At 33.9% G+C, this 24,365-nt stretch overlaps 1 protein-coding gene across 1 annotated transcript in view; it reads right to left on the bottom strand.

Annotated features, from left to right (window-relative positions):
* Window positions 1-485: 485 nt before the first annotated feature.
* Window positions 486-24,365, bottom strand: part of LOC150102962 (ras-related C3 botulinum toxin substrate 1) — a 68,929-nt gene continuing 45,049 nt past the window's right edge. Inside the window, exon 5 of the mRNA XM_090398334.1 lies at window positions 486-2,867. Within this exon, the coding sequence (XP_090254460.1) occupies window positions 2,577-2,867 (291 nt within the window). The 3' untranslated portion in view covers window positions 486-2,576. The remainder of the gene's footprint in view (window positions 2,868-24,365) is intronic.

Here is a 24,365-nt window from a genome sequence, read left to right as displayed (position 1 = left end):
AGTAACTATGAACTTGCTATTTTATTATTATTATTATTATTATTATTATAGCAGCTTGGAAATAAGCCAGTGACAAGTTTCACAGTTCTGGTTTATGAAGAATGTCATAACTACTGCCACACGAATGACAAACTTAGATTATAGAGGTTTTGCACAGTAGCAATAGAGAATTACCAAAACATAGTATTTTAAAACTGGAATTGGTCTATTATTTTGATCATTAGGCTTTACACACACACACACACCTATAATCTAGATCTTGCTATCTTTAATTCAGAGAAATTCTGCTATTAATAATATATTCATTCCAGCTATCAAATGTTTAAATTTATTTCGACTGCTGTACATGTTTTTTAAACTAAAAAGGTAAGTGTGCATATTGTAATTACAGTATAACGAAACAATTTTCTTCTATTATTGTAGCCATATCAGAGTGAACATACTCAGCATCATCTAGAATTTTTAGAAAAGAAAACAAAATCAAATAAAAACGTTAAGGCAATTTTTTTTTTTTTATTACTTTAACAAATACAACTGATTCAAATTCTGATTAATTACACATTACTGGAACATATAAAATCTGAATTAAATGTTCATATTAACAAATATCGATGAAAGAAACTTCATAATTTAAACCAAAAAAATAATAATTATAAGAAAATAAAACAAAGAAAAATAAAATCTTCAAATGTACTTATCAAGTTAAATGTGCACCTTTCCAATTAGATTTCAGGAAGACCATATGCCAATAAATTTTAATCATATAAACCTAGATTTGAGCATATTTTACCCCAGAGCCCTTATATACAAGCATAATACACAAAGAGGCACAGAATTTGATATCAAATTGTTAACTTGTTCTGTTTTCAACAGCTAACACCATCAACAAAGTTATTATAAAAACACTACTTTTACTGTTAATTACAAAATGAAAGGAACATTACAGGCATAATTCAAACTTATAATTCATAACAGATAACTGTTTACTTTAAAAAGTCCATACGACTGGTCATTTTTGGTGAAGTATGTTAAGGACTAACAGCAGTGTTTATGCATATATATGAACATGTATACAAAACCAGTCTTTTTTTCTCCCTTTTGAATGCTTGAGACATGACTCACGAATTCTCCCCCCCCCATCACCTACCCGAACCCAACTTCATTCTTTCCTTGTCACTGATAATATTTTTCTTTTTGTTGTTGTACTCAAGTTTATTTCAAAAGTATTTAGCAATAAAAAAAATTTAAAAGTTTCCCTTTACTCCCAGAATGGTTATGCTACTACACCAAATGCAAATACACACTATGATAAAATGGCTGGTGGTTTTGTCAGCAATCCCAAAACGAGTCTGAATAAAATTTACATAAGGACAGATGATTCAAAGTGATACTTACAAAGTAGAAATGTCCTATTTCAACATGTTATAAATATAATACATTTCCATTCACTTAAACATGTTTATTACCAATTAAATCCAATTACCATTTGTACAGATATTGTACTGTAATTAATCATAGCCAACATTTAATGCATCAATTTATATTTAGAGACTTCATCTGATTACATTATATGTATTGTGTGATAGTTATCTAAGAAATGAGCAACAGAAACCTAAAAGATTTACACAAGAAATAAGATAAACATGAATTTCAGTATTAATTCCACTATTCTTTAATATATATATTCCATACCAATTTAGATTATTTCAAAAGAAAGATGAAATTAAGAATTAACTACTGGTTTGCAAACAATTCCACCACACACCATATACTAAGAAGCATGGTGACACTATATTTAGCACATTTGCTATAACAAATAACACTATATTAAAAGAATAACTTAAGAGAACAATGAATACATGCAACAGCAACAATACACACTGCACTGTTATAGACGTCTACTTGAAATAAAATAATAGGAGCTAGAAGACACCAATTACTTAAATATATTCAAGTTTATGATTTTCTCATTTTCTAATGATTGCAGTTAGTAACTGCCAAAATAACAAGACAGCTGCAAGATTTGCAACTGTGATCAGTCAGGAGTAAGTTTTGGAGTTATCCTTTTAATACAGTGTACAACTTCGTAACACAATGGATCTCATGATGATGATGGTAGCAGCAGTGAAGTTTTTGTTGCTCATTTCATAAGATCTCTAATATACAATCCAAATGACCACATGAATTATGCAAATGGATTTAACTTAATTTTAAAAGCAAAGCATTCAAAGGATTTTGTAGTGAGTAAAAGTTAAGTCAATTCAAATGCAAATGAACTGAATTATTAATTCTTCCATGCTGCTAGTATATGCAAAGAAACATTATATACTTAAAACAAAAATACATCAGAATTATCATGCTCAAGTCCCTTCATTACAAAATGAAAGCAAAATTATAAAAATACTACTCGAAACAGTGCCTATAAAAATTAATGTACAAATAAGCAGATTACTTGGAATTTCTTATATCAAGTTTTGAATATAACCAAATCAACATTCTTTAATGCATTTTAAAATTCCAGTGGTGTTGGTACATATCATTGAAGGAGGAAAGGGAATTTATGATATTACACAAAATTACAGCAGTCTGCAATGCTTCCTCTTTTTGGGCTTAGGCTGAGGGCATAGGACAGCTCTAATAGCTTCATCAAAAACATTTTTTAATCCCTTCTGAGTAAGAGCTGAACATTCAAGATATTTTACTGCTCCAATTTCTTTAGCCATTGCTAATCCTTGGGGATAGGTGATAGGGGCAAGTTTTCGCTCTTTTAATTTCTCAATTGTCTCCTTGTCTTCTCTCAGATCTAATTTTGTACCAACTAAGATAATTGGTGTATTGGGACAATGATGGCTGACCTCAGGATACCACTGAAATTAATATAAGCAAGGCCAATTAATACATTATATTGCAACATATAAAAATGGCTGACTTATTAACTTAAAGCCACAGTATTTCAGGAATTAAATTACCAGTCACTTGAGAAAATTCTGATATTTCAGAAGAGTTTGACATAACAGCATAAATGTTATGCTGTTAAGTGTTATAATTAACTTTTTTTTTTCTTTCTTTTTGTAGCTACAAAGTTCATTTATAAGCCTTGCTATATGTGTGAATGTATGCACACTTTGTAAGTAAATATTTCCTTTAGGTGTTATTAAATGTTCAGATTATTTTCTGCAGGCAAAGTAAAGGGATGAGATTGGTATTCATTAATTTCAAAAGAATTAAAAGTAATTCTATCTTATAAAAAATATTACCCTACATGTTGTATTTAAGAATACTTTTGTTTTTTTGGGCAAGCTTCAAAATACTGTTAAAGCATAGATTTGTGTTTATTTTAACATCCATATTTTCTTCAAAAGGTCACGAGCAATTTTTTAAAAAAATTAAACACTATATATTATGATAGCAACCATGTAGTTTATTTACTGGGATATTTTTCATTCCAACATACAGTACATTGACAGTCCTGTTAATGTACTGCACTCACTCACCGTACTATTATTTGCAGTCAGCATACTAATTTCCAGACTAAGCAGAATTGAATTACAAATGTTAACAGTTTTGCCCCAGTTTCTTTAACACCAGTTTCACCATATTGCTTTTAACAAGTGGGAGAGGACTACTTCATTATTAATCACTACCTTCTGTAGCATAATAGTTCTGTCATATAACTTTGTATATAATGAATTATCCTGAATTTGAATGTATTTTTAAAAAATACATTCCATAAAAGTTGAAACAGGATAAATAACTATTTCAGAAACTCACCTACTGATCATTGTAAAATGTTTATTATAAAAATTGAATGACGTATTACAACATACCGAAACACGGTCATCACGCTGATGAACTCTTCCACCTTTCCAACCCCCCCCCCTCCATTGTTTTTCTTGTGGGTTGGAAGGTGAGATATTAAAGAGGAAATTGACAAATGCTATTAGAATAAATATTACTAGATATTTATTCTAAATATCCAGTAATGAAGTGAAATGAAATACCATCTCCAGACAGTGTCATTGCCTAAGTTGAGATATTTTGTGCAGAGTTCTGCAAACTTTTTTTTTTCAAAAGTTTTGAGGCAAGATTTAGCACCTCCATAGCAAAATTGGAAGAGGCCTAAGTTTGATTCTCATCATGACAGGAGGAATCTTTATATGGAATATTTTAATTGAAGGTGAGTTAGCCCATCTCACGCAGAGGTAGCAAGGTTCTTTTCTCCCAGAAACTCGGGTTTTTCATCCGGCATACAGACAAAATTGGCCTTTAGGACATGCAATTTACAGGCAAAAAATACTAGTGGTGAAAAGCAGGAGATAGCACTGGTGTAGATAGAGAGTTGTAGAGTAGGTGCCCTCCCTTGACGAGTCTTTGGACTCCTTGTAGGTGTTACGAAATAATAATAAGAAGAAGATTAGTTGTTTTTATATTCTTTCTGTGAGAAAGAAAGGTTATATCAATTGCAGCAAGTCATTAAGAAACTACACTGCATCTGTAAAGTAAAATGCATTTTCATAAGATGATAAACAAGAAATCTTACTTTCAGTTGTAAGAATTTTAGAAGTGACTGCAACTGCAATTTTCCCAAATGAAGACATCTGTTCCTATGCATACGAGGGAGGTCTGAAAAGTTATTGGCCTAACAATGAAAAAACGAATTTATAATTTAAAAATTAATTTTTATTTTTCAACATAATCTCCCTTAAGACTAACACATTTATTCCAGCGATGCTCCAGCGCCATTATCTGCCCCTGTAGTGGTTCCCAGTAAGATCTGCAAAATACCTCTCTACAGCTGCAATCACCTTTTGATTCAAAGAAAAATGCTGACCAACGAGGAAGATTTTTAGTTTTGGGAAGAGATAGAAGTCAGAGGGAGCCAAATCTGGGGAAGAGGTGGATGTTCCAACAATTCAGTGTCGATCCCTTAATTTTCCCATTGCCAAAATACATTTGTGGGCAGGTGCATTGTCCTTATTAAAGATGATATTTTTCTTCTGCAAAAGGGTCTTTTCTGACGAATTTTTTCGTTTAGTCTGGTTAAAAAAGTGGAGTAATGTTTCCCTGTTATTGTTTTACAAGATAATTAATAAACAAAATGCCTTTAGCATCCAAAACACCAATGCAACCTTTCCTGCTGATGGAACCGACTGTCTTCTTTGGTGCTGAATAACCGGCTTCTGTCCACTGTTTGGATTCTGGTGTGTAATGGTGAATCCAAGTCTCATCCATAGTAATAAACTGATGCATAAAATCAGTTTTATACTTGTTAAAATGCTCCAAGCACTGTTCAGAGATTTTCATGCGAGTGCATTTTTGATCTGGTGTGAGCAAGCGTGGCACCCATCTTGCACAAAGCTTTTTCATTTGCAATTCTTCATGCAAAATATATCCTACACGTTCTTCTAAAAGGCCTATAGTCTCAGCAATTTCATGCACTTTGACTTGCCAGTCATCCAATACCATATCGTGCACTTGATCAATGATTTCAGGTGTTGTTACACTTTTTAGACGTCCTTCACATGGATTATCTTAAAGGCTGGTATGGCCACGTTTAAACTCAGCAATCCATTTCTTAATCAAAAACGAAGGAGAAGAGTGCCCATAAACTTTTATGAACTTCGAATGAATTTCTTTTGGCGTTAAACCTAATTTTTAAAAAAGAATTTTACAACTGCATGATACTCAATTTTATCCATTTCAAGGGATACAGACAACACTTCTGCTTAAGACAGCTGTATAAAACAAACTACTTGACAGAATGAAGTTGCAATTTCACATGGATGCTTATGACATATGTACCAACTTAGAAAAAAAATCTTGCCGCTAGTGTTGACATCTATGGTCGAGGGCGAGAACTTTCAGACCACCCTCGTATTTAAATCATCATCATGTGTATCAGGGTGCTTAAGGGTCAAAGCTGTATAACCGAGAGGAGACCTCTACATAGCCTTTAAAGGAATGTGGAGAACCGACCAGGACTTCTGACCTAATGTCCAATCCTCACCTTCTCGTGGTGCACCTTGTTGGGTATCTAACTAAATATAACTGAAAAACTGGTGGATACAGCGATCCCATTGTTGGGGATCTACCTGGATACTGAAAGAACGAGGATGGGCTGCCAATTTGGGATTTAGACGACCAAATTGTATTCTTATTGGCTTAAACCAATATAGAAAATGATGGTACAACATGACAAAATTTCATGCCGGCTGGGGCGTCGCCCGGTTAAACAAGGCCCCCATTGTTTTCGCCAGGGAACCAAGGCGAACAGCGAAAAGTCAGCTACTGGAACAAACCTGAAAACACTCCAGCTCAACATCACCAGAGTTAAAGATTGGTACTATCAACACAAGCCTGAATGGCAGGAGCTAGCTGAAGAATTAGATAAGTACCAGATCGACACAATAGGGGTGACTGAAACAAAAAAGACAAAAACGGGCGAGATCTTTCTGAGCAATAAATACAAAATATTATATTCAGGAAATGACAATCAAGGAAAAGAAGGAGTAGCCATAGTATTCAACACAAAATATGAGGCTAATCTTCTTGAATGGCAGGCAGTCTCAAGCAGAGTGATGTGGGCAAATATGAGAATAGGGAACTGGACAATGAGACTTATTTGTGCCTATGCTCCCACAGAAGGTTCTACTAAGGTAGAAGTGGAGGAATTTTTTGATGCTTTAGAAAAAGCAACTGACACAATGAAAAAGGAAAAATTGATCCTTGTTTGGGATCTAAATAGCAGAGTAAGAAATGATTGTCGGACATACAAAAATATTTTGGGAAAATTTGGAGAAAAGCTAATAATAATGGCAAATACCTGTTGGATTTCTGCTCAAGACATGGACTGGTTATTACTAACATCATGTTCCAACATAAAAATGTGCACAAATTCACATGGAGAGAAGAGGCTAGGAATAAGAAAAGTCTCATTGACTATGTTATTGTTGATAGTGATGTTTTCTCCCTGGTGCAGGACACCAGAGTTTACAGAGGATTTGAAATTGGAAGCGATCACTATTTAGTCTTGAGCAGGATAAAATTGAATTTTGTATTGAAAAGAATAATATGTAAGAAAGTTTTAAAGCGAATAAAAGTTGAGCAGCTCTCAGATGTGACCTGTAGACTAAAATACACAAAGATTATTGAAGAAAAAATGAAAGAGTTTGAGAACAGTAACCAAACCTTGGAGATGCAGTGGGAAGCCTTGAAGAAAACCCTGACTGATTCAGCTTGAGAGGCATATGGTGAGGTTGTCTGCAAGGATAGAAAAATCAGAACTCCATGGCAGACACAGGAAGTTAAAGAGGCAGTGAAGGAAAAGAAGAAAGCATATCAAAAGTTCCTAGCAAATAAGTCAGCTTTTGATCTTAGAGAATACAGAGACAAATGTAAGAAAGCTAAACACTGTAAAACAAGCTAAACAAAAGTCATGGGAGGACTTTGGCAAGAACATAGAAAATAAATATCAAGAAGGTGGTAAGATATTCTGCAGGTTGTTGAAGAAGCTTAGAAATGGAGGAAAGAGTGCTGTAAAAGGAGCTAGAGATGATAAAGGTGACATGAAAACAGGAGAAAAAGATATCCTTGAAGTATGGAGTAATTACTTCAAAAAAATTGCTAAATGAAACAAGCAGTGATAGCACAGTGGTAAAAAACACTCAACAGGCATACAGTCAGGAATACATATCTATACTTGAAGTAGAAAAAGCCATCAAAGGCTTGAAATATGGAAAGGCAGCAGGAATAGATGATATTTGACCAGAAATGCTGAAGTACGGTGGTATAAGAGTCTTACAGTGGCTGCACTGCATAGTTCAGAGAGCCTGGACAGAGGGACGAATTCCCGATGATTGGAGTAGAGCTCTAATAGTACCCATATATAAAAAGCGAAATAAAACTGAATGTGAGAATTACAGAGGTATTTCCCTACTGAGTGTTCCTGGCAAGATCTATGCAAGTATACTTGAGAAACGGTCGAGAAGAATTGTGGAAGAAAAGCTGGATTCAGGACAAAAAGAGGCTGTCAGGATCAGATCTTCACTTTATGACAAATAGTTGAGAAAGCATGGGAATATAACAAAGATCTGTATTTAAGTTTTTTTTTCAATCTGGAAAAGGCATATGACAAGGTGCCAAGAGAAAAGCTATTCAATATGCTGCAGTTATATGGTGTCAATGGGGCATTATATCAAGCTATACTTAGTCTTTATTTGAATTTTAAGTCAGCAGTTAGAATTGAAATACAGGACGATGGTTTAATGTTAAATCTGGTGTGAGACAAGGATGTACATTATCCCCTCTGTTATTCATTATCTATATGGATCACATTATGAAGGAAAGTGGTATTAAACATGATATCAGAATTGGAGATGTTAATATCAGCTCTTTGCTTTATGAGGATGATGTTATACTTCTAAATAAATCCAGAACAAGTCTGCAAGTTTCTCTGACTAAATCGAATAACTGTTGTAATAGATATGGTATGAAGGTCAGCAATAAAAAGACAAAGGCAATGAAAATAGGCAGAATCATTGAAAATGTCAACTGTGTTGTGAATGGAGAACCTGTGGAACAAGTAAAACATTTCAGCTACTTAGGCACGATTTTTAGTGAAGATGGTAAATTAAACATAGAAATAGACAAAAGAATCACCAAAGCTGATATGGTAGGAAGTCAATTGAATAAATTCATATGGAATAAGAGAGAAATTAGTTGGAACACTAAATTAGCTGTATACAAGACAGTGTTCAAACCAGTTTTAACTTATGGATCTGAGAGCTGGGTCAGAAGTAAAACACTTGACCAAAGACTAGAGACTGCAGATATGAGAGTCCTGAGAAAGATTATAGGTGTGAACAGATGGCATTAATGGGAATATCATATTAAAAATGAGGATATTAGGAAAGAACTTGACACTGTCAGCATCCAGGAATGCGTTAGCAGAGCTAATTTCAGGTGGTATGGTCACTTAAACAGAATAGGCAAGGAAAGATTAGCAAAACAAGTGTTCTCTGACAGGTTGGCAGGAAAATGACCCAGAGGAAGACCAAGATATAGGTGGATTGATACGGTACAAAGTGCCTTAGACGATAGAAATATAAGATATAATGTTGGAGTCATGTCAAGTAACTGACTGACTGATTTGGAGGAAAGTTGTAGATAGGAAGTTAGTAATGATGTAATTTTTTCATGTAGTACTCTCATATCCTGTACACCCCTTGATGGTAAATGTTAGGAATTTGATGATGATGATCATGCATATCAAGGATTTAGGCTTAGCATGGCCTGTTCCGGCCTTAGAAGTCATCGTTGAATCGTTTAAGAGGACGTCCTGGTTTTCTTTTTCCTAATGGCTTGTTTTGGTAATCTTTGTTTTCATTCTTTGAACGTGTTCCATCCATTTATATTTTTTAATTTTTTCTATTACTGGTTCTTGGTTTAATTCTTTCATAATTTCTTCATTTCTTTTGTGATCAAATAGAGTATACTTTGCAGTTTTTCTCATAAACTTCATTTCTGCTGTTATTAATATTTGTCTTTTTGTTTTATTGTCCAGATTTCACTTCCATCAATAAGACTGGTAGGGATAATGTACTGTATGAATGATATAATCACGTAATCACAAGAAAGATATTTATTTAACCAAATATTTCGGTCTGGAAATAGCAGACCATCGTCGGTGGTATTACAAGAACAGTTTAAAAAATATACAAGCTAGAATACTAACAATAGATTATCAAATTAACAATAGTTTATCAAATTCCTTGCAACTGTGATCTCTCTTACTTTGGACAGACTGGACGTTCTCTTGAAAAAAGAATCCAAGAACATCAATCATCCATTCTTCACAATAAACCTGAAAAGTCTGGTTTGGCTCAACACGGGATTGAAACTGACCACAGCATCCTTTGGTCCAAGACACGCCTCTTACATAGATCCCGTTACAGGTTCGAACGTTTGTTCAAGGAAAGCGTGGAGGCCTTGCTCCATCATCCCAACCTGAATCGTAATGACTGCATATCTATATCAAAAATCTGGGAAAGCCTAATCAAGATTACTCATTAATTTTTTTTTTTTTTTTTTTTTTTTTTTTTTTTTTTTTTTTTTTTTTTTTAATAGCAAATTCAATCATGTTTCTACTTCAAAATATTTCGTTTCATACTTAGTGATATAACATCACGCGGCATGTTCTAATTTCAACGATCTATTGTTAGTATTCTAGCTTGTATATTTTTTAAACTGTTCTTGTAATACCACCGACGATGGTCTGCTATTTCCAGACCGAAATATTTGGTTAAATAAATATCTTTCTTGTGATTACGTGATTATATCATTCAGTCTTATGTCGCAAGTATCCTTAAAACAACAATGTACTGTATGCTTTTAGTCTGGTTTGTTTTTGAACTAGGTTTGGTTTAAATATAGGGTTAATTACACCTGTTATTTTTAAATATTTTTCAATATTTACATTTATATCTTTTTCATATGTGATCATACATCCTAGGTAGTTAAATGAATTCAACTGTTCTAAGATCTTGTTATCTATTACTATCTTAGATCTTGTCCTTTAAAGGCCATAGTTTTTGATTTTTCTGTCGTTATTATACCATAATCTTTGGGTATCTCATTTAGATCTAAATTTCCATTTTATTATTATTTTATTTAGGTAAATATTAAAAACAGTTGCTGAGAGGGGACATCCCTGTTGGACCTCTTGTTTTATCTCCCTTATATGATAGCTTTCAGGATATTATTTGGTATTTGTCTTTCATTTAATATGTTAAATAAAATGCTTCTTTTAACTTTAACAAATGCTTTTTCAAAGCAAATAAATGCAATATGTGTTTCTAAATTGTATTCTCTTCTTTTCTCTATCATTAATTTTAGGCAAAAGGCTGGGTCTATACATGATCGTCCTTTTTTCCCCCCCCCATTCTATTGGAGGGTTACCAGTTGTATAAATTTTATTTAAAAATAATAGGAGTCATTCTTTGAATCTTCTGCATGAACGTTCCTGCATATTCTCTTCAGAACCCACACAATTTACAGACAAAAAATACTAGCTATGGTAGTGGGCAGTAGATGTAGTTAATTGGTAGTAGAGGAGACGGAGAGTTGTACAGTAGGTGTCCTCCCGCGATGAGTCTTCAGACTCCTTGGAGGTGCATGAATAATAATAATAATATTTATACAGTTCTGAACCTAGCTTATCTTCTGCAAGTGATTTTCTGTTTCTTTCAGGCTGATTTCTAATTCTTCTTTAGTTATTTCCCTTTCATTAAGTGTTTGCCAGTTGTCTTTTTTAAAATATTTATCTGTCCACAATTCTGTATAGAAATTTAGAAATTCTTCTAATTTCAATTCAGTGTTTAATTTTATGTTTTCTTTAGTATCTGCATTTAGGAGTTTCAAAATCTTATATACATTGGGTCTTATTTTATATAAACCATGTTCTAAATTAGAAATGAATTTGTTCCATGATTTAAATCAAACTAGTTAATTTATTATTTTATAAATGACATTTTAAATCATTCACTTCTTCATTTAAGACAGCTAAGGTGTGTGTAAAAGTAGCCAAACAAAGTAACGGAAATACTTGTATGAATATTAAAGAATAAATATGAAGGTTAATTTAACTTAAAGTTAGTGACTACTTAAAAGACGTAGGCACCACCCAAGCATCTATATATTCACCTATTATTAGTTCATTTTGATAAGGTTTCACTGACCTGACAGCTGTTTCAAACTGGTTGGTTCTCTTTAGAGATCAGGTAGAAACCTTAAGAGAGCAAAAACTCATTCAGCACTAAGGACTTGAAATATCAGAGAAATGTATTTTTTCATAAGCAAACTCTTGGTTGGTATATGAAAAAAAATCCACAAAAACAAAGTCCACACCAAGGCAACTTGTGAATGCTGGGGAGTATTCCCATAAGCTCTCTAGTCAGCTTACCTTATGAAACTTTCATAGTGTTTACGTTCAGCTTTGAAATAATGCTGGATCTAATATCCACTTTGCTTTGCCCAGCTGAAGCCTTTTGGCTCTTTATTTTAGTAACTACTTTTACACATCAAGAGTTTGCTTAGGAAAAATACATTTCTCTGACATTTCAAGTTCCTCAGTACTGAAAGAGTTTTGTTCTCTTAAGGTTTCTACCTGATCTCTGAAGAGAACCAAATAGTTCGAAACAGCTGTCAGGTCTAATAAAATGGACTAATAAAAGCCGAATATATAGACACTTGAGTGGCACCTACGTCTTTTAAGTAGTCTGCACAAAGGCAAGTCGTGAATGCCGGGGAGTGTATTCCAGTAAGCTCTCTAATCACCTTACAAAACTTTCATCAGAGTATAAAATGAATCAGAAATGATTCCTTTTATACTCTGTCTGGAGTAATTACGTGGAAGATTATTAAATTACAGAAAAAGTGACAGAATAGTGATAGGAAACATTCAAAAGAATACAATCGGGAGTACATATAAATACTTGAGGTTGAAAAGGCCACCCCCAGAAATTGAAATGTGAAAAGGCAAATGGAATAGATATTTGATCAGGAAACTGATCACCTTGAGTTTTAAAAGTTTTACAGTGGCTATGCTGAAAAACTTTTCAGAATTCAGAAGACTTCCAGATACTTGGATTAGAACTCTCAATCTATATAAAACAAAAATGGAATAAAACTAAATGAGAACAGAAACGTTTCCCTACTAATTATTCCAAATAATTTACGCAAGCGAAGATATCCTTGAAGGAAGGAGTAATTACTTCAAAAAATTGCTAAATGAAACAAGCAGTGATAGTACAGTTGTAAAAAACACTCCGCAGGCATACAGTCAGGAATACATATCCATACTTGAAGTAGAAAAAGCCAAAGGCTTGAAATGTGGAAAGGCAGCAGGAGTAGATGATATTTGACCGGAAATGCTGAAGTACAGTAGTATAAAAGTCTTACAGTGGCTGCACTACACAGTTCAGAAGGCAAATTCCCGATGATTGGAGAAGAGCTCTCATAGTACCCATATATACAAAAGGGAAATAAAACTGAATGTGAGAATTACAGAGGTATTTTCCTACTGAGTAAGATTTATGCCAGTATACTTGAGAAATGGTTGAGAAGAATTGTAGAAGAAAAGCTTGGTGAAGAACAAGTTGGATTCAGGCCAAATAGAGGCTGTCAGGATCAGAACTTCACTTTACGACAAATCGTGCAGAAAGCATGGGAATATAACAAAGATCTGTATTTAAGTTTTGTCGATCTGGAAAAGGCATATGACAAGGTGCCAAGAGAAAATCTATTCGATACACTACAGTTATATGGTGTCAATGGCACATTTTATCAAGCAATACTTAGTCTTTATTTGAGTTGTAAGTCAGCAGTTAGAATTGATGGAAGTACAGGGTGATGGTTTAATGTTAAATCTGGTGTGAGACAAGGATGTACATTATCCCCTCTGTTATTCATTATCTATATGGATCACATTATGAAGGAAAGTGGTATTAAACATGATATCAAAATTGGAGATGTTAATGTCAGCTCTTTGCTTTATGCGGACGATGTTATACTTCTAAATAAATCTGCAAGATTCCCTGACTAAATTGAATAACTGTTGTAATAGATATGGTATGAAGGTCAGGAATAAAAAGACAAAGACAATGAAAATAGGCAGAATCACTGAAAATGTCAACTGCGTTGTGAAACTAGAACCTGTGGAATAAGTAAAACATTTCAGCTACTTTAGGCATGATTTTTAGTGAAGATGGTAAATTAAATATGGAAATAGACAACAGAATCAACAAAGCTGGTATGGTAGGAAGTCAATTGAATAAATTCATAGATTAAGAAATAAGAGAGAAATTAGTCGGAACACTAAACTAGCTGTATACAAGACAGTGTTCAAACCAGTTTTAACTTATGGATCTGAGAGCTGGGTCAGAAGTAAAACACTTGACCAAAAACTAGAGACCGCAGATATGAGAGTCCTGAGAAAGATTAGAGGTGTGAACAGATGGCATCAATGGCAATATCATATTAAAAACGAGAATATTAGGAAAGAACTTGACGTTGTCATCATCCAGGAATGTGATAGCAGAGCTAATTTCAGGTGGTATGGTCACTTAAACATAAATGGGCGAGGAAAACCAAGATATAGGTGTAGTGATTACGATACAATGTGCCTTAGATGATAGAAATATAAGATTAGATAATGTTTGAGTCTTAACAAGTAACAGACTGATTTGGAGGAAAATTGTAGATAGGAAGTTAGTAATGATGTAAATTTTTCATTCCTGCCATGTACCCCTCAAGGGGTACATGGCAGGAATTTGATGATGATGATATTTAAGAGGTTAAGAAAAACTAGAGAAGTTTTGAAAAAAACAATCTGGGTTTGAGCCATATAGCACTCATCAGGATCAGATTTTTACTTTACAAGTAATGGTTAAGAAATCGTAGGAATATGACAAGGATCTGTACCCAAGTTTTATGGATCTGAAAAAAGCCAAAAGAAAAGCTTTTGAAACTTCTGGAATTATTTTGTATTACAATTAAAAAGATAGTAACAAATCTAAAACTGACAATGCTAGCTACTAACTATACTGTGGAAGAAATAACAAGAAATCCAGCAAAGCAAATCAGGAAAATTCCCTGGAGAAGATGGAATAAATATAGAACTTATAAAATATGCAGGCATCCTATTCATCAAAAGACTTAAAATTATTTAACAATATCTGGCAGGAAGAAAAAATCCCAGAAAGTTGGAATAAGACAATTATCATCCCAATATATAAAAAAAGCGATAAGTGAATAACTTAAATCATACATAGAAGACAAACTTTGTGAAGAACAAAATGGCTTCCGAAAAAGGATAATAGTGCACTGACAAGCTTTTACATTAAAGATGTTAATGGAAAAACATTACAAATATAACACAGAACCACACATAGCATTTGTAGACTACCAGAAAGTCTTTAACAGTCTTAAGGAACAAACTGTAGACCATATTCAAGAATCTAAAAACATTCCAAATCAGCTGCTTGTTGCAATAACTAACATGTATCAGAACAACCAAATAGCTGTAAGAATCAATGAAAGTTACAGAATGGAAATCAATAAACAGTAAGGTCTGTCAAGGATGCCCAATGTCACCAACTCTTATTTAATATCTGTATAGATGAAATAGTAAAAAAATTGAAAAATAATATATAAAACTGGATTATGGAACTACACTTAATACCATTTTGTTTGCAGACGATCAGATAATCATAGCAAGAAGTGAAGATGAACTCCAAAGATCAATGTACATCTTAAACAGAAGTGCAAAAAAAATTTGGAATGCAAATATCAGCAGACAAAACAAAAATCATGGCTTTTAAAGGACAATCTCCAGTAAGAAGTAAAATCATGATTGAAAATAAAATTTTAGAACCAATTAACTGCTTCAAATACCTTGGATGTGCTATATCACATACAAAATTTCAAACTTTCTAAAGATAACAGGAATGATCAATAACATTTTCAAATTTAAATTTCAAAGCATACAAGAATAAGAGTTTATAAAGTTTTGGCAAGACCTTCTCTTCTGTATACAAAAGTGAATTAAGGACCATAAAACCTGCAGAAGAAAAAATAGAAACTGGAGAAATGAAATTCCTGTGAAAGACAGCAGGCTATACCTCTCTTGGACAAAAAAGCACAGAAATACGTAAAGAACTAAAAATATATGAATTCTGAAAGAAGTGGATTGAACATATCGAAAAAATAGACACTTCAAGACTACCCCCCCCTCCAAAAAAAATACACAGTCTACTTATATAAGTCAGCAGTTAGAAATGAAGTACAGGAAGATGATTTGATGTAAAATCAGATATAAGGTTGCACTATCTCCACTCTTATTCATCATCCATGTGGATCATATTATGAAGGAAAGCAGTATTAAACCAAACAGAATTAGAACTATTAAACTAAGCTCTTTGCTTTATGAAGATAATGTACTCTTAAATAAATCCAGTGCAAGTCTCCAGAATTCGTTTGATAAACCAAATAACAGCCTAAGCAAATCCGATATGAAAATCAAAAATTCTATGAAAATAGGCAGGAACATCGATACAAAATTAATAACAGAAAACTCGCGTACAAAGATTATTTAATAGTATAATTTAATTTTGTATCGATATGTCTACTCACGGTATACTTCTTTTAAAACTTAAGGAGGAACATAGAAAACATCAACTACATTATGAATGGAGAATTCACAAAAGTAAAATATTTAGCAGTGAAGGCAAATTAAATATGGAAATAGACAACAGAATAAACAAAGCTGGTATGGTAAGGAGCTATGTGAATAAATTCATATGGAATAACAGAAATTAGTCAAACTACTAAACTAGCAGTATACAACACTGTTCAAATCAATTCTAACTTACAGATCTGATTTCAAAGCTTTTTTTTATAGCCTTCAGAAAATTTCCCCATCTTTCTGATGTCTTATACTGTCCAACCACAGATCTGAGACCCTCAGTTGGCTCAGTGCCAAGAAGAGTCAATTCATGTTGAAGGGGAGAAATGAATAAGGTGATATACAAATCCATTGCCAACACGAGAAATCACGTGCATAAACGTCAAATTTTCCAACTGTTACACAAGCAAAATAGTTGCCGCTTTAAAAACTTCAATGTTCATAAAAGAAAAGTTAATTTTCCGATGTGTAATAATAAACAATTCATCCCACAAGATGGATTGATTACCCTATTATCGGAATGGATTCTCCTTCTGACATGCGTAGAAGTGTCTCACATCTGTGGGTGTACAGTATATTCTTAAAGTTTTCTCATGACTTCAGTTCAGATACTTTTATATATAGCTTAGCTCTCACATTTTTCTCTGTATTCTTTTAGGCCATCTGCTGACTTACTTGCTAGGGTCTTGCAATGTTCTCTTCTTTTTCTGGCATCTACAATGGAATTATTTCTCTCTCTTTTCCAGTAACTTCACAATATGCCTCTCTAGCTGAATCAATGTTTTCTTCAAGCTGAGATTAAGGTTTGATTCTTGTTTTCAAACTCTTTTTTTGAGTTATGTTTATATAGTTGAATCTACAGTTCCTTTAAAAGCTGATCAACTACACTTTTTTTTTTTTTTTTTAAACTTTCACATGTTCTTTTCCATACGATATTCATTTTTTATCCTACTTAAAACTAAGTGATCACTTCTAATTTCAAATCCCCTATACACTCTCATATCCTTAATCAGCAGCATAAATTCACTATCAACAGTAACAGTCAATGAGGTTTTTATTTCTTGGTGTCTTCTCTTCATGTAAATTTGTACACATCTAACATCTTTATGTTAGATGATGATAGTAAGGACTAGTTCATATCCTGAATAGAAATTCTTCAGGTACTTTTTAGCTTTGTCCTTTCTCCACAATTTCCCCAAACTTTTCTACATGCATTGTAGGATTTATTTTCTTACTATGCTGTTAGCTGTTAAGATTGCCAACAAGGAACACTTCTTTGTTTTATGGCAGCTACCTCCTCTAGTTCTTAATGAATTCCTTCCCTCCTTAGAACTTTCAGTGGGACCATAGGCACGAATGTTTCACTGTCCTATTTACCATCTTAAAAGTTTGCCTATTTGGAATTGCCTTCCAAAAAAGTTTATCTTCATGTTTGGTGTTGAATGGTATCATCACTCCTTTGATCATTATTGCTTGAATTTAACATCCTATCTATTATTTTATCAAGATCTCACCTATTTTAGTCTCATTTGTTTCAGTAACACCAATAACATCCACATCTTCTCTACTTCGGCCTAGTCACCCTCTTTTCTGTTGATGGTGCCTTATTAGTTCTAATGTTGAATTTGTCCTATTTTAAAGCTTTTAGTCATTAATTAATGGATGAGCTTGTTATCCAAAATAGTTTTAAATCATTACACTTAGAGATAAACCTGCTAAATTGTCACCATACAATTAAAAAGTGTGACACATGGTTCTCTAAATTGTAAATCTGCAGCAAGGGAAGATTAGCACACTTCAGTTGCAGATTAGTTACTAAGGTCACTCTGCTGTAATATGCAAGTTAAAGACCCTGCATGTTGGACTCAAAGTACATTGTAAATCCTAATCTACTGCATGTGATCAAGTAATTCAAAGTTCTTTGTCATATGCTCATAAGATACACTGAACTCTGGATGGATAAGAAAATGATATTTTTGCTTTAAAAAAAAAAAAAAAAAAAAAAAAGAGAAAGAGACCAAGATTACTACCTATCAACAGTAGTTACCTGCTAATCAACTCCCCTGCCTATTATTCTTATTAACCCAGCATTAGTAAGGTGGGGTGTCACGACCCCAAAGATTTTAAACTGATTATAACTTTTTAACAACACGTGGTAGCAGTAGCGCACTCAGGATTTACTCTTGGAGGGGGGCTGAGAGCTCAGGATTTAACCTGGGGGGGGGGTTGAGTAGACGATTTGCGATAATACACACTACGCATCGCATACGACCTATGACTGAGCATCTGCAGTGATCGCTAATTCATAAGTAGTACAGAAATAGAAGACATGACACAACATAAATATAAATAAAAAAAATGAATTTTAATTAGGAAAAGATTTTCGGAAAATTTTGTAGTGTTTTTTCCTTTTCTTTGGGGGAATGCCCGGGCTCTCCCTCTGGGTGCGCCACTGCGTGGCAGTGAGTCATGCCTTATAAATAATGCTTTGACAGACAAGGAGCCATTTAGAGGAGATGATGTTAGTGAAATTGATTTAGAATTAGTCAGTAACCATGAGTTAATTTTGTGGATCTGAGTTTTTATTCTGTAAAATTACAGGACACTTAAACAATATGTAATCTAATATTGATTAAAAAAGATACGGATTTCTATAAAGCACTACCATTATTTGGATGGGTTTGTGGGACCTCACCTTACCACTTTTGTTACATTTTCCCACATCACCAGCTTAATTCCTAATGAATGCATTATTACAGTCCCCCCCCCCACTTCATAAGGTATTTTAATTTTTTTGCATATTAAGGTAATAAAATAAATTTTAAAAGAGAAACCAAAAAAGAAATGACACACAAAAAAAATAATCAAATGTATAAAACAAAACTTTCACTATTAGATAGCAAATACAGCTGCACATGGACGGCTAAAGCTTTACACCCACAGTACTAAACTGCTCTGGAGGGAGAAGACAACCACACTTCAGCTTCATACAGATAGAAATCAATTAAGTAATCCAGCAAATGAGCATTTTTAAACAAAATGCAGAATTAAGTAATATACTGTATATAATGCACTCCCACATACACACACCAAATCACTAATTCACATTATATAAAAGCAATCCAATGTATCTCTCACTCTCAGGCATATTTCACCTCTCAGATATTCTGTTATTAACTCATGCCTTTTCTGCTGGCATTTTCATGGGTACTGTTCCACCAAACATGAATAGCTACTAGTCATTGTATCTTCATGGTCTAATTAAACCTACTGAACCAACTTCTTACCTTCTTTCACCCCATCCACCTTCATCCTCTAGAAGAGGGGTTCTCAACCTTTTCCAGTGGCGTACCACTATATTTAATTCAAGATATTAGATGTACCAGTAAGGCAGTGGCTCATGTACCACAAGTGGTACGTGAAGATCTAGAAGATACTCTAGAAGATCCTTTCCCATGGGCTACAATCTCAAGCAAAACAGGTTTTCCTTCTCTTCTTACCCACTTGCATAAATATGGTATTGATGTGCTATAGGTTTTTTTTTTTATTTTTACAACTCTAGTGTGCGTGTGTGTGTGTGGTGAGGGCTATTCTTTCACATACTTTATTCATAGTTTCAGCAACTATTCTTTCACGTACTTTATTCATCATGATATTCAATACAGTTCAAATTATAATGCTTATTATTACAATAATATTAAAAACTTTCACCAGATACTTCTTAATTTCATAAAGAGAAAAACTCAGCTTTATAAATGTTTGCAAAACCAGGTACCAGTGAAAATGTGCTAGTTAAATTATCAGAACTTCGTTTTATTTCAAGCAATAATATACTGTGCATATGCTATAATTTTTGGAATTTTCTGGGATTCTTTGGCAGGTTACTTCATGAGAAGACAATATTAAGTTACAATGGACTTGGACATCAGAGAATTACATATAGTGGAGCAGTAGCAAGAAGAATGACGATTATACATGATGTTCTGCTGGACTTAGTACCAGGAGAAGTACCATTCAACTTATATCAGTAGTGGTTTTAATGGATTTCTGGAAAATATTATATTCTTTAAAGATTACATGAAACTGGAGAAGAGTTATTAAGAATGGCGAGGTGCAGCTCTTCTGTGGCTCTTCAGGAACATATGAATAAGCTGACAAGATAAGTAAATGAGTGTAACACAGATAAGTGCAAGGTTTTGAACTTCAGGATATGAAAGACTGCATATTCTATTCTATGGTGGTGGTAAGGGAGGAGAGACTAGAGGAAGCACAGAATGGTCAGAAGTTCAGGAGCCACATAGCAAAGGTGGTGAAGACAATTAGATGTCTGCTGCAGTACTATGATGCATAATGACCAGCAGAGATAAGAATGTGGTGGTTCCAATGAATAGGACCCAAATCAGACTATGTGCTCAGATCTGATCACCTGGGTTCAACAAGGATGAAACATTACAAAAAACGTACAACAGGCAAAAAAAAAAAAAAAAAATCGGGATGGAATGTTAGGTGTAAGTACAGATTAAGGACACATAATCTAGACACTTTGGCTATAGGAAAAGAGGAGATGTCACTGGGACATACACTGTCAAAAGAAATTTTACCAGATAGACACAGGGAAGAAATAGATGCAGAATATGGGAAAGGAACAAGAAAGTGCAACTTCTGGCCACAACACATTTGTAACATACGATTTCCCCACCCCTCACTTTGATGAGGGGTGGGGGTTTTGTTTTCCTTTTAACTACACAATTACACTGTCAAGGGACTTGATAGAAAAATTCTGTTAATTGCACCAGCCATGCAAGCACACTTATAAAAACTTACATTCTACTGTACTATGAATGTTAACTGCTTATACCTTCCTTGCATTGTAAATCAGCAAATCCTATTTAATAACAAAATTTTTTAATGCTTCTTTTATTATCATCATAATGAAATTATTTTTGTAAAACTTTACTTTATCCATTTGAAAAATTTAGATTTTCAGTTACTAGAAACTAAACAGAAGTAAGTAAAATCGTGTATTTAGTGATGTTATTTTTAAACATGAAATATCACAAAATGAACATCTTTTAAAAGATTTCTAAATATTAAAAATTTATTCTACTATAATAACTAAAAAATGGAAATGAAAGATTAAAATAATATTTAAAATAATGATTCCTGCATTCATATGACCCAGCTAATTTAATAATACTGTTTAGTTTAAGAGCCTCATCTTTCCTTTCTTGCCTGTCTGCAACAAATTTCATGGCAATGTTAGTATCAGTATTACTGCACTAAGCCTTTTCATAATTAAATGTTGAAGTGATATAATCAGCAATTTACCTTTATGCCAAAGTAGGAAACAAATTTATGTGTATACAAAAATAACTGGATCCACAAATGATTTGTAACTAGAGTGAGACCAAAATGCTACTTAACCAAAGTCATTTTAAATCTTAATTTCTCTTGTAATTTTGACTAACACCTTGCAACATCTTTTATGAACTGATTAATCACCTAGACTTGTATTCTGAGTTTGTTCACATCTTTAACCTCCTTACGGGCCACAGCAGGTTTCACATCCACCAAGATGTGGATGCAAAGCATATGACAGAGTTGGAGAAACAGGGTTAAGTGCTAGTCATCAGTTATCTCCATTAAGAGATGTGATAATCTTTCACACAGGCAAACTTTAAATTAAACCGATTTATTTTCAACTGTGTCTCGGCTAGTTATTGACCAGCATGAAATGTATAGTTTATGGTATATGCAGTGTAACTGACTTTTTAAATAGATAGACTTGGCATATAAAACAATGTATTTATAGTCCTTTTATAATAATTATAGTTTGCATTAACAGCAGGACAAAATAAGAAACTTCCATACAAAATAAATCCTCTCTCTATTGTTTAAAGTCATCCAATGTGTATGCATAGAAGATGTTTACAATTAACTATTGCATGTAACTAACCCAGAAAAACAAATGCCAGAGCCAATTATTTTTGTTAATCTTGTCTAATGCTGTGCAGATGACCATACTTTTTTTTTTTTTGGGGGGGGGGGGGGGTTCTCATAGAACTTTATTAAAGATAATTACTTAAAAACATACCATAAAAACAATCGAAAAAGTTTTCTTAAAAAGTTTGCTGCTGCTTCTAAATTAAACCTTGTCCATTGCTTATTCATAACTCTAGTTAGAAATCACTTTGCAGAATGCTTTCAGTTTATGAAGCTCGTCTTACTTAAAAATTTTGTGCACTTTGATTTGAAAAAAGAAAGACCATTCTAAATAAAATTTAGTACTAAAATGATCATGCCCAATAAAGAAGAAATTACTGCACATCTGAAAATACACCCCACAGAAAGAAGACAAGGACACACCCATGTGCAAGGTTGTGGCACGTAATGAGTAATGTGTTTATAGCTGATATAAATTGAAGGAATATGATGCTTCCAAGTCAGGGTGAAATGGCTGTGAGAAGGGAACTGACAGAGTTTAAAAGAGGCATTGTGATAGGATGCCATGTTGCAGGCCTATCTGTTCTGCAAATTGACAAATTGGACTATCCCAAGTCAACAATCGGTGTTGACGTGGAATGGACAGAAGGACAGGGAGTCAACTGCAAGTTCTGCCTGCAGTGGATGACCCACCACTCTCACTGAATGTGATCATAAGATGCCACGATAATACGTAAAAAGATCCATTTGTCGACCGACATACTGAATACGGAGTTGAGTTCTAGGCATCAACTGGAACATGAATCTGCACAAAAACATTCAGAACTGAGGCTTATATGGTAGGACTGCAACATGCAAGCCCCACATTACCCAAACCAACATGGCACAGTCTTTAGTGATGCAAAGAGCATGTACAGTGCAAAGTGAAAGCTGTGTTACTAAGCAACAAATCATGCCATGGATTTGATATGTATGGACCTGTTTTTTCTGGTTTGGTGTTTGACTTTTTTTGTGGTGCCATGAATACCAAACTCTGAGAGGTATTTGAATACTCTGAACAATGCAATGCTTCCTACTTTGTGGCATTTCTACAGAATTGACCATTATTTTTTTTTTTTTTAAGGCTGCTGCTGTAACTGCATGGTTTGTTGACATGAATGTCACAGACTACATGTGCATGTAGTCCTTTGCCAGAAAGACATAAGAAGAATCCTAATCTTCGGAAGCCTTTCTAGATAACAGCTTCTGGTTCTGATGGTTTTTCAGAAATGCACAAGAGATGTGCCTTGAAATAACACCAGTCCTTTATCATCTCGACATCCATTCCACAACATGGAAGCCAATATAAACCCACTGCTCTCATTCCAGCACTCTCCGAAGTAATGAACAACACTCAACTTCAAACACAAGTAAGGACTAAGCCACTCCCGATTCACAGCAGATTCTTCATACGTACACTCATCCCCTGAACATGTGCCATGCAAATGTTTGGAGAAACCTTTTGCTGTTAAACGTTTTCAAAGCATTTGATAGGGCATTGCATAGCAATCTTTTTCTCAACAAACTGACATCTTACAGTCTGACTTCGACTATATGTAATAGGATTACCAGTCTTCTCTTTGAGTTATAACTGTGGATGGTGTTCTTTTCAGATTTCTCTAATGCAGGTGCTTTTCAGAGTTCTGTCACATCAACTAGTCTCAAATCTTTTTGTAGCCCTACTGATAATAGCACTCTCTATTCCTTCCATGAAAAACTTTGCAATGCTTAAACATCCTAAGTTTCAAAGATCATATATGACCAAACATCCTAAGCACAGATCTCAATACTTTCTTTCAATGGAGTTATAACCACATTCTCATCTTTAATGCTTCCAAAACACAATTTTGACCTTCTCCCTTGCGAAAAAAAACATTCAGTTCTCCTCATATTCTTCCCTTTGATAATACCCAGCTTAACAGTCAAGAAAGAAGATATCTCTTTTTATACTAATACTTAGTCCCCCCCTCCCCAATCTTCTTTGGCTCTACTTACTGCCACCAAAATACTTGGCATCCTTTTCAAAGAAGCTGGATAGGTGAAAAGTAACAAGTCTGTCCAATCTTAACACATGGCTTCCACTCACATTTGGGGTGGTGCATCAAAAAATTATTAATGTTGTCTAAAGAAAGGGCACTCTGGT

This window comes from Typopeltis vanoorti, chromosome 9, assembly GCF_054136105.1.
Source record: "Typopeltis vanoorti isolate ZY-2024b chromosome 9, IOZ_Tvanoo_1.0, whole genome shotgun sequence".
NCBI lineage: Eukaryota > Metazoa > Arthropoda > Arachnida > Uropygi > Thelyphonidae > Typopeltis > Typopeltis vanoorti.
Note: the sequence above shows the minus strand (reverse complement) of the source record. Positions and strands in the feature narration are given on the sequence as shown.